The 11,564-nt window shown below is 27.7% G+C and overlaps 2 protein-coding genes across 5 annotated transcripts in view; one reads left to right on the top strand and one right to left on the bottom strand.

Annotated features, from left to right (window-relative positions):
* LOC106689323 (metallophosphoesterase domain-containing protein 1) overlaps positions 1-2,659 on the top strand; it is a 9,019-nt gene extending 6,360 nt beyond the window's left edge. Inside the window, exons 4-5 of the mRNA XM_014434243.3 lie at positions 1,829-2,055; positions 2,196-2,659. Of these exons, the coding sequence (XP_014289729.1) occupies positions 1,829-2,055; positions 2,196-2,326 (358 nt within the window). The 3' untranslated portion in view covers positions 2,327-2,659. The remainder of the gene's footprint in view (positions 1-1,828; positions 2,056-2,195) is intronic.
* A 4,253-nt stretch (positions 2,660-6,912) lies between these two features.
* Positions 6,913-11,564, bottom strand: part of Prps (phosphoribosyl pyrophosphate synthetase) — a 30,138-nt gene continuing 25,486 nt past the window's right edge. For all 4 annotated transcript variants that reach the window (XM_067047498.1, XM_067047504.1, XM_067047500.1 and 1 more), the window contains 2 exons: positions 8,176-8,335; positions 6,913-8,099 (listed from right to left, as the gene is read on the bottom strand). In XM_067047498.1, coding sequence (XP_066903599.1) covers positions 8,007-8,099; positions 8,176-8,335 — 253 coding nt within the window. In that variant the 3' untranslated portion in view covers positions 6,913-8,006. The remainder of the gene's footprint in view (positions 8,100-8,175; positions 8,336-11,564) is intronic.

Genomic DNA, 11,564 nt, shown 5'->3' on the forward strand with positions numbered 1-11,564 from the left:
CTCTACTTTATCCTCCATCATTTACTACTTAAGTTATAAAAACATCTAATTCAAATTTAACTCTTTTAAAAGCTGTGTTCTGATTGTCGTGACCTGTAAAGAATCAGGCCACACCTGTTGGGCGACAAAATGTAATAATTTTAAAAATATTAAAAATAAAATAAAAAGAATCTAGATCGTTTTTTAACTTTTTTCAAATATAAAAGATACTTTGGGTTCTAATTAAGAACTTTACTCTTAAATGGATAAACAAATTGCTTTTTGGATAAACAAAGCAATGAATATCAAAATGATACATAAAATAAAACATATTAAAACCATTTATACATCAAAATATACTATTTACTAAAAAAGAGCATATTAAAATATATATATATATATATATATATCTTCCATTGATCTATATGATAGCTGCTATTATGATGCTTTCATTGTCTCACTACTTCTGGTGTGGATTTCATAGTAGTGGTAGTGAAGCTACTATCATGTTAACTGGCACATGTAAAAGCCTTGACTGAACTGTCACACCTGTAACATATTATATTTTTATTGGTTCTGAACTTGAAGTTGATTCTATTCCAAGTTTTTTAATTTAACAATTCTAATGGTGATTAAGCGGTTACTGTAGTATTATTTGTTAATTACTTCCAATAGGTTTACTACTATCACCTTGTGGTTAGGGCACTGCTTAAGTGTCTCACTTTCATAACAAAACTACTGCAACAAGAAACAATATGTAAACAAATCTTTCAGCATTATAACTTTATTTGTGAGTTTATATTACACACAATAGCTATTTTAGCCATTTCATTTAACCTGCTAGTTCAAAAGGGTTTGTTCATAATTAGCATTATGATTTCTTTGTCGGGAAAATATTATCCTTTTATTACTTCTTTAATTTATTTTAACTTCTGAATTATGCCTGTTTCAGGCAGTTTGTCCTGTTCTGTTATACTGTTCATTATTCTTAAATTATGATGGACATATATCAGTCCTGATTAAAACTACCTTTCATTTTCAAATCTTAAATATAAGTTAAAAATTATCTTGTTTTTTCATTAATCATAGGTATTTTCTTATTTGTCATAATTGTCTCAACATTAACATCTATTTTTTGTTATGTCCCTCTTACACAAATTCTGAAACAGTGCCATCTTTGCTGGCTGTCTTACCAATCTTAAGTTTTTGACCTCCTTATCTTGTCGAATCCGTCGAGGTAAGGTTCACATCTTCTAAATATAGAATATCTCTGTACCGTTGCTTGAGATAATGTCCTTATAGTGGCATTTATAGTTATTCCAGCGATTAGTCAGCCCATTTCATTCTTTATATTCATGATAGGTTATAAAGATTATTCCTCATAGTAAACCCAATCATCATCAGTAAACTTCTAATCAGATTGTTTTTTGTAAAAAGAAGTATTTAGTTGTTGAGAAAATGATTTAAAATATATAGTATCTTTCCATTACTATCATGAGTCATATTTTTCAAATCAAAAAATATTTTCATGTACAAATGTTCTGTCAAGAATTTAGATTCCTTATCCTTATCCTTTGTTCATTCATTAGGAACCTATCAAAATAACAAGTGAACTGTACAAGATAGTGTGAACCCCACATTAATATAAAATATACTACAAAAGGATTTATCCTCTTTATCTATGGGTTATTATAATTTAATAACCCATAGATGTAAATAAATAATCTAAGTCCAAAAATTAATAGTTTATAACTTGTTTTTCCAATGAATATTTTTTATTTTAGTTATTCGACTTTTGTTTTGTAGTTAATTTATTAAATGCTTATGAAATAAAATTATGTCATTTTAGGCAGCCTGAATTCCATAAATGGGCTTTTAACTTAAAACGTGGAGAAGAAATTCTTCAGAAATGGAATTTGATTCCTGAAAATGTAGACATTTTAGTTACCCATACTCCACCAGTGGGCCATGGAGATTTATGTTGTACAGGTGTTAGGGCTGGCTGTGTTGAACTTCTTACAACTGTTCAGAACAGAATTAAACCTAAGTATCATGTATTTGGACATATACACGAAGGTAAGTATTTAATGCTGTAATTAGGTGATTTCTAAATCTCTTTAATACTTTTTGTTTCATGTGAATTAGCTTGATTTTGAAATTTTTGTATTTTCTTAAATTATATTATTTTTATAAAAATTTAATTTTTTATATTGCAGGATATGGTATTACAACTGATGGAAAAGTAATTTATGTAAATGCTTCAACATGTAACATTAACTACAATCCAGTTAACCCTCCGATAGCTTTTGATATTAGTTTACCTTCTGGCTGTGTTAAAGATATTTAGTTCTAGTTATACTCAGCTATTAATAAATAATAATTTTTTGTACAACACAAGAAGCAAGTTAGTAGAGTAGACAGTAAACTATATAATGACTTGAAAACAGTCAGTTCATCGAAATAAACTTGATGTATTAACCAATTGTTTAGATAAATCAATTTTTATTTGAGGACCATTAAGATTGGTATATTGAAATTATGTTTGTGTGTTAGTGTACATACATACATACGTACCTATATATATATATATATATATATATAAGAATGTTTTTGAAGCTAATTAATTGTAAATAATAAAAATATTGTAAGAATGTTATTAATAAATTCATAGTGGACTTGATATGTTAATACATTAACATGTGGTGTCCCTACTCACACGACTTTCCTTACCACTTGAGCAGCTGCGACTAATACTGTTATTCCTTGCTGTATCTTCACTAATATTGGTTTCTTAAAGATTTTATTTTTATTTGATACTTTTTTTTAGTTTATATTATTTGACCATTCTGCACCGGGTGCCTGTTTTAGTAAACAGCCATTTGGAGTCAAAATAAAAAAAAACAACAAAAGCAGTCCATCCATTCAAGAAATAAGTGGAACAAACCAATAGCAAAAATGTTTTTTTGGACTAAGGAGTCTTTAAGATGGATGGATCCATTGAAAACTGTTCACCGAAAATTTGATCTGTTACAATACTCTCCTTATCTGGGTGGTAATGGGATTAAAAATGTTAGAATGCTATATCTTTTCTTTCATATTTGAGTAATACTGGACCAATTTTGGTGTTTTTTGAGGAATTTTATTACCTTAAAAATAAACATAAAAGTTTCCCATAAAATGTATAATTTTTGAGTAATTTGCAAATTAAATTCTTTTTTCTTCATAACATTTTCCCTGCATTTTCTCAAAGAATTATGTTAAAGTGCTTTGAGCAGAAGTCTCAAGCAAGTTATACCTGATTTAGTGTTGTATTACAGCATTTAACATGAACTCTGGGTATCTTATTTCTTATAACTGTAAAAATATTTTCTAAAACTAGTTCTTATCTCTAACTTCATCCATAAATGCAAATTTTAATAAGAGTAACATTTTAAAATTCCTAATTAATCTGTTCAGTTAAAAAACCTGTAAATTAAATATTTTTACCTGACATATACAATTTAAATCATTATGTTTTATATTTATTTAGTCAAATTTGTTTAAGAATAAATTGTTTACTATCATTTTAAAAAATATTTTACCTCCAATTCAACATTAAAAAAAAGGGTGAAAGCTGTGTCTGATAATACCAACTTACTATTTTAAAACTTAAGAAAACACCAGTTGATTAGAGTTCTTCAATAAATTTTGTTTTTTTTCTCAAATAAGTAAACTTATAGATTTATATTTTGAGTTGTAAATGATTATCCACTTCACCCAGTTTTAAGTAGTACCAATTTAATTGGCTAAGTGCTTAGCGAGCTTAAATTTTCATGTAGCCGACTATATTTTAATTAATTATTTATTATACTGATCGTTTGAGAGAGGTTTATTTATTTTATTATTAACACAAACACAATTAATCCATTTTTACTCTCAACTATTTATTTCAAAAACACCTTTAACGTCTATATTTAACCTTATTAACAACAAAACCTGTTAATAAGGTTAAAGACAATTTATTATGTGAAATAGTTTTAAATTACAAACATTTATATAACATGGGCAATTTGCCTTCAAGAGACTTTTTAAAGACTCCTTGAAAATGGCCTGAGGGCCGAAATAAATAATTGAGAGTAAAAGCGGATCAATTGTGTTAGTATTAATAATATACTTTATTTGATGCCCAATTTCGTCAATGTTTTCAGAAAGTTCTAGGATCAGTAAAGGACAAATCCTCCCATGATTAGTACTTACTTGCTTTATTCTGCTTTCCAAATTTACATATAATCAATTACATATTCATATAAATAATTTGCTCATTATGTGTTATTAATTTAATATAGTTAAAATTTTTACCCATTGCTATTTTCTCTAATATATGCATTCTCGTCTATCTATTCCTTATGTCTTTTTAGATACATCCAAAATATATTTTCTTTATCTACATATAAAACTTTAATAACTATTTTAAGGAGTGTCAATGTCACACTAGACAGATGAGTATTAACCTTTGAGCTAAACTTAATTTGTAATGTTTTGTTTTCCTCACATTTAACTACCATGGTTGTTTTTGCCCAGCTAACTTATTTTCTTATGATATCAATTATTGCATTCCAATAATTTAAATGTTTCCTGTATTCAGATTTATTTGCTTATACTATACTTTTAGCTTACTATTAGTGTGATGTCTGTTTATATGTTTGCTATCTCTCAACACTTAATTGAATCGTTTATTGAAGAAAGGTAATAAGTTTATAACAAAAATAGTTTGAACTGTCCCTACTCAACAATTTGAATACTTGAAAAATCCTAAAGTAATCTATGATAAAATTCTTAAAATTGTAATACAAATCTGTTCAACCTTCTCAGAATCAATTGAAAAATGCATTTGTTTTCAGTCTAATTTTTCTTTGGCAAAGATTTATTCAAGTACTCATCCGTAGTAACTATTATTTTCACATTTTACAATAACTCCATCAGGACACTAGACAAATGAAGCCTTCATCAAATCTTGGGTGATAAGCTTTGGATTTGTAGTTTCTCATTCTCTCCGTTACAATATTTTTTATCTACATATGCTTTGGTAAACCTCATTTCTGTGAAAGCCATGAAAAAATAACATATTCTTTCATTTAAAATTTCGTCAGACTAAACTGTGTCTGATTAGAGAGTTACCTCACTCAGACAGAACATTAGGTTAAAAAACAATTAAAGAGAAGGACTTGGTCATGAGAGATGGAGGTGAATGGTCGCTGCAGATCAATCATTTGGAAGACATTAATACATTTTATGAAGTGGTTACTTTTTTAAGCACAATTTTCAGTCAAATATTAAATAAATAAAATAAAACAAAAATACTGATTATTACTGTTTGACTTAAAATACTACATAAATAGCATTGCTGTGAAATAAACTCTAAACTTTATTTTTACAATACTACAAATAATCATGAATTTATTTATTATGTTACTTTATTAGCTTTCAATTTATTAACTCATCAAAGGCTAAAATTGTTTTGAAAGTTTTTTAAAAAATATGTCTGAACTTTCAATAATTCTTCTTTTGGCTTCACTTATATTTTCTTAACATCCAATCCCTATTCCTCACAAAAAAAAAAGGGACTCATAAAACCCAGGTCGGGGTAGTATCTGAAAATATTGGGTCCAGATAGGTTCTATACGAAAATATGAATCGGCTATTTAAAGAATACTTCCATCTCCATTATTTCCCTAATACTGTTTGCCATTCAGATTAACTAGTCTGGTTTAGTGCAAGCCTTATTCTATGTGAAACACCATAAGCAGCAAAACACTAAGTACATAGAAAGGAATACAAAATTTATGAATAAATGTTACAATAAATAATATCTTAAGACAGTTTTTCAAGTTTAAAAACTTATTCAAAGATAACTTTTTTGGAAATGAGGTTTTCTTCAAATGGCTGTTTCAAATATACTAATATTTTTTTTAAACATTCTACTAAATTTAGTCTTCTGAAAAAATGTTTTCAGTTCCATCTACAAGATTATTAATTTGAAATAAAATTAAAATGAATAGGTGAATAATCATTAAAAAAACAATTTTTTCAGTAAAATATATATATTCTATTTTAAAAAGTATGAAACATGATAAGCATTACTTATTAAATGATTGTTGAAAACTAGTGATCAAGATTTTCTAAAATAAAAGTTATTCAACAATCCAATGTTTTTCTACCTTATAAAATACTAACAATTTAACTTTACCCACATAAATCTATTTAATAGAACAATGGCACAACCCAAGTATAACATTTTTAAAAGAAGTATGTTTCTTCTCGCAGGAGGTAGTTATTTAATCCTCCACAAAATAAAATTTGGGAATAAAAATAATAAAACGCAAAAAAAAAAAAAATTATAACAGGCCTGAATATTTGATAAATAAGATTGATTGAAAAATGTCTTAATTGAAATTAACCAGGCTGTGATCAATGAATTAATTCTCTTAAGTAATTTAGTTTAATTTTATGTTTCATCAATAGCTAGTATAAATTGAGAAATCTAAGCTTCAACAATTGCACCCCATTGTCATTGACAGTGCTGACAAGCATAACAATACTTGTTCAACATGAGTGTTAAAGAATGTCATTTATCATTTACTGGCAATTTCTGAAGAACAGTTAATGCTCATTGCTATTGCTCACATGTAGTCTCAGGAATGAGATTCGGAGCATTTTATGGTGAATGAAGAGGATAAGGTAGCAGAAACAGAAGCAGTACTCAATGGAAACTTATACCAGTCATTTCAAGTACCATGAAATATGATGGCTATATTAATTAATTTTTCCTATAAGTATTTAAAATTGAGGTTAAATATCTTTGGATACTTGCAGTTAGAAGTGACTGCTTGGATTTAAACTGCACAAAATACCAGGCTTCAGTCGAAAATTCAACAAATAAATCAAGTAAACAAATCACTAAATTAGTTTTTGTAATAAATGTTGATACAAGAAAAATGCCAATTATTTTATAATGGTGAAAATACCACAAAATCATAGGTATTTATAAATATGATAGGACACTTGAGTCACCAACGTTATTTCCTGATCTAAGATAAAACCAACTTAAAATTTATACTACCACTAGAATAAATGGAAGTTTGAGATAATTCACAAATGTCATTGAATTTTTTTCTAATACTTGACCTCAAAAAAAAAAAAAAAGATGGCTGTTATAATTAAATAAAAAACAAACGATATACAGAAAATACTTAAATTCTATAACAAATTGAGATAGATATAAATGGAGCTATATTCAATACATCCTATATAAACTTAATAAAATAAAATAAACATCTAAATATAATTTAGATCTTAGATTTCTTTCTAAAATAACATATAAATCAATTTCAGATTATTTTAAAGTAAATAAGTTAACATTTAAATAAAATGAAAGGATCAAATGAAGTACACGAAAGATGTCTCAATGTTATGAAATATTACAGTCTTTTGATTCACAACAGGATAAGCATAGCTAAAATAAAATATTTAAGATGGATAAATTGTAATTCATGATTATAAATATAAACATGATATCCTTTCCTGCCAATTTATTATGATATTTTCACAAACTAATAAAAATCTAAATTACTGAACACAATTAAAAAATATATAAGACAAAAAGTACAAATTTAACTCAAAAAGAAATATATATAATCAACCGTATAATACTAACAATTTTATTTTTAAAACCTATTAAGCAAGCCACAGAATTGTTTAAAATATAACACCAATCACAGATCAAAATTTTTGTAGGCAAAAAAAAAACCTTAAAAGTAATCCAAAATAAACATAAAAGTAGTCTGCTTTAAAAAAATAAACATAAGTGCTACAATAACAACACTTTAATACAATGGCTCAATTTTATGGAATGACTACCTACAAGAAAAAGAAAATCAGAAATGAATAGAATTCCTTCTAACAGGCAAACAGACATTAAGTAAAAATTCAAATTTGTTACCCAGAATATTATCTGGATTACGAAGTTAATTGAAAATTATAATAAAACTTCAATATGGTACATTTGAAAACAAGTAGGAGACTGATTCCCCATTATGTGTACGGCGGACTGCTTCAGCGAACATCATTGAAACATCAATGCACTAAAAAAAAGTTTTAATTTTTTAGCATTGGAAATTACATACATAAACAATTGATTTACTTTCCCAAAATACTTACTCGGACTTTTGGACACTCTTTCATATGCCCATCTTGGGGAATTGTATTTGTAACTACAACAGCTTCAAAGCAAGCATTATTGATCCTGGATATGGCTGGACCAGAAAATATGCCATGGGTTAAAATTGCATAAACTTTCGTAGCTCCTGCTTCCATCAATCTAAAACACATTAATGGTACCAATTAAAAATACAACAAAAACCAGAAATCACTATAATGCAGAAAAATTTCATAGTGATACAAAGGTAATTGTTCTGTTCCTTTCTTCCTGTAGTGCTTTCTTATAAAATTTAGTAACAATTTATAAATAAAATCTAAATTTTATTGACTATGGGTCAACTTTATGAATATCCAGTCCATAAATAAATGGTATCTGACCCTTCAATGAGTAGAGGAAAAAATGTGATGGTTAACAAAGCAAAGATTATAAATTTTTTTGTTTGTAATATTGAGAATAAACAATCGGTATGTAGTATCTTCTAACTAATATTTCATACTTTGTTTGTTTAAACATTAATTCAGACAATAATTACTGTCCAAGAGAATTAGATAAGGTGAATTTATGCCAATTTGAATAAACATCTAGAATCTTGAGGACCACAAATATGAAGAATTTCCAGGGACTTGATGCTCAACACTAAATTTTAGTTTTCCTGCAACTGATAAGTCATATTCATATTTGGTGAAGAAATTTATTTTTATTGCTTATATGTTTCTTAACCTTATCGATAGTAGCTAATGGAGACCTCGAAACTCCATTTTGGTCAATTTTATGGATGAAACAAATAAATGTTTTAAAACTATATAAAGTGATAGATGGAACAAATTTAGTTCCAATATCTAATATAAGTGATATCTAGCTATTTTCAAGTCATAGATTTTTGGTAATAGACTTCAGTTGAAGTTGAACACAGTTGTGTTACAAGGATTTCATTGCCTATAGTTCATTATTTCATATAAAGAAATGTTAAGAATGAAACAAAAGTTTTTGTTTTAATCATATCACTAATTTACATCTAGTGAGAGTACATTGTTTTTTGTTTTTTTTAATGAAAAGTCAAAAATGAAGCATTACATTCATTTCACAGCTTTCCAACTTTTTGTTAGAAGTCATACACACTGTCTGAATAACAAGTGTTTGATTAACAAATGTTAAAATCACGTGTATAATTATGTAACCTCTTTGTTGTTCTATAACAAATAATTCAATTTTTTGTGAGCAGAGCTGGGCAAAAATTAGTTATAAACAAAACTAAAATTAAATAGTTATTGAAACAATTATTAGTTACTATTATTATAGCATTAAAAACATTGTATCCATGACAGTTTATAGTTAGTTATAGTTTCATTAATAACCATTTTTTCCCCAGTTCTGAGTTATCAGCATGTATTTGGTGCAGATATTTTGTTTAATATGAACTTTTATATCATAATTGCCAGCAAACAGATAACAAACCCAGATAAAGAATTTTCATTATCTGCAATGCAACAAACATCAGTAACAATTTAAAAAAATAAATTAATAAAAGGGTTCCAAATATGACATAATGACCCAATTTGGGATTTTTTTTACAATATTGATAAACTGAATGAATTATTGTTTATTGATAAAACCTATATCCAATAACTAAATAGTCAACAGGAAGAGAATGGTAAGTTTGAATTGAAAAATCGACTAACTGTTAATTATAAAAGACAAATTCAAAACCTTAAGAACATATATATGCTATTAACTCTAAAATGACTGACAAGGACTACTTATTTTTACTAAGTATTTTGTTAGGTCCCCCGTAGGTCAGAGGTTAAAACACAGACTAAGCAATTTGATGTCGATTGGTGATGCCAGTTCGAATCAGGCCTGGGGCGTTGACTTTATTCATTGAGTGGCGGTCCCACAAAATGAAAAACTTTGACCGCCAACCATTGTTAGGCAGTATTTCTTTCTTTTTTCAGGAAATTATGATTCACCAGTTCCACTAGAGTGAACCTTGTGTTGTTTACTCGTTCAATCAGTAGTAATACAGAGTGCATGTTGTCACTACCTACATTTGGACTTATTGGATAATTTCAATCCCAGATACAGTTTAACATCTTTCACTCATTTGTAGATCCATATATCAGGATTTTAATTTGACTATTTATCCAATTTCACCATTATTAACACGTTGACTGCAAACTACGAGTTATCTTGTAGTTTATTTACTTGGCTTAATTGGCCAAACTTACATTGGTTTCCTAGACTGAAATCTTGAAAAGCAGTTGGCAGTCAACGTGTTAATTGAACCATTTCCAACAAGACCTGAGTCATCAAAAACTTTTTGCCTGTGTATAAAAATTCATAAAAATTATTATAAAAAACTTATTAGGAAACAAATTATTCGATATATGATTATTGCTTCCACAATAACGAAGATAAGCTTTTTTTTATGCAGAAGATTAAAAAAAGTGTTGTCCTTAAAATCAAAAATTTTCTCTTGGATTTAACATTTTAGACATCACAAAACAAAGATGGTTCCATGTCTCTGCCTGCTAGTCAAATCCATGCGTATTTTCAAAGATTGTGTGAGTCGGTATCTAGACGGTCCTAAATCAGTTTCATTTAATTCCATCCACCACTGCATTACATGCACAAATATACTTTTCTGAGCACACATATATATATAGTCCGATTTAGTCTAAATTTGGAGAAAGCAGATGATAATTACAAAAATGAACCACTATTCATTATGATTAGTTAATAGTTGGCTCCAAATTTAGAGAAGTTAGGTAAAGTTAGGTATTGGTGAAAACATGGTCTACTATCAATTTCGTCAACTAATTTTTTATTTTCCTCTATATTATTTATTTTCCTTATTATACTTGTATTCTGAAAATAGCTCCTCCTATAGATTTTGATCTCAACCAACAAAGCATTAGAAAGCCTTGGGATATACACAGCAGAAATATGTAGAAAAAGGATAATTCCACTACTTACACATACGTAAATGTATTTTCTTTGACAGAACTATATTTCAAAAATGGCTTATTCAATTTGGCTCAAAGTTGGGTATTGGTGTAAACATGATGCAATACAAATCACTCTTACTTTATAAATTTCACTTATCCAGGCACAACCCTACTTTCCTTGACATGCCTATATTTCGAAAATAGCTGATTCCATAGATTTGTTTCTCAGAAAACAAACTTCAGAACGAGAGAAAGAAATTTATTCAATCATGCTGCCCAAATACATCGGGTTGCTACATTACACAGCATACTGATCAATCCGTGATCGGACATATATAAATTTATAAATTACATTTTTTATATGATACAATATAATAGAAAGATATCATTTTTTTTTCCCCACAGTATTCTTTTACAATTAATATCAGTCTACAAACTAAATA

Source organism: Halyomorpha halys, unplaced genomic scaffold, assembly GCF_000696795.3.
Source record: "Halyomorpha halys isolate HHAL.00 unplaced genomic scaffold, Hhal_1.1 Scaffold1329.1, whole genome shotgun sequence".
NCBI classification, from domain to species: domain Eukaryota; kingdom Metazoa; phylum Arthropoda; class Insecta; order Hemiptera; family Pentatomidae; genus Halyomorpha; species Halyomorpha halys.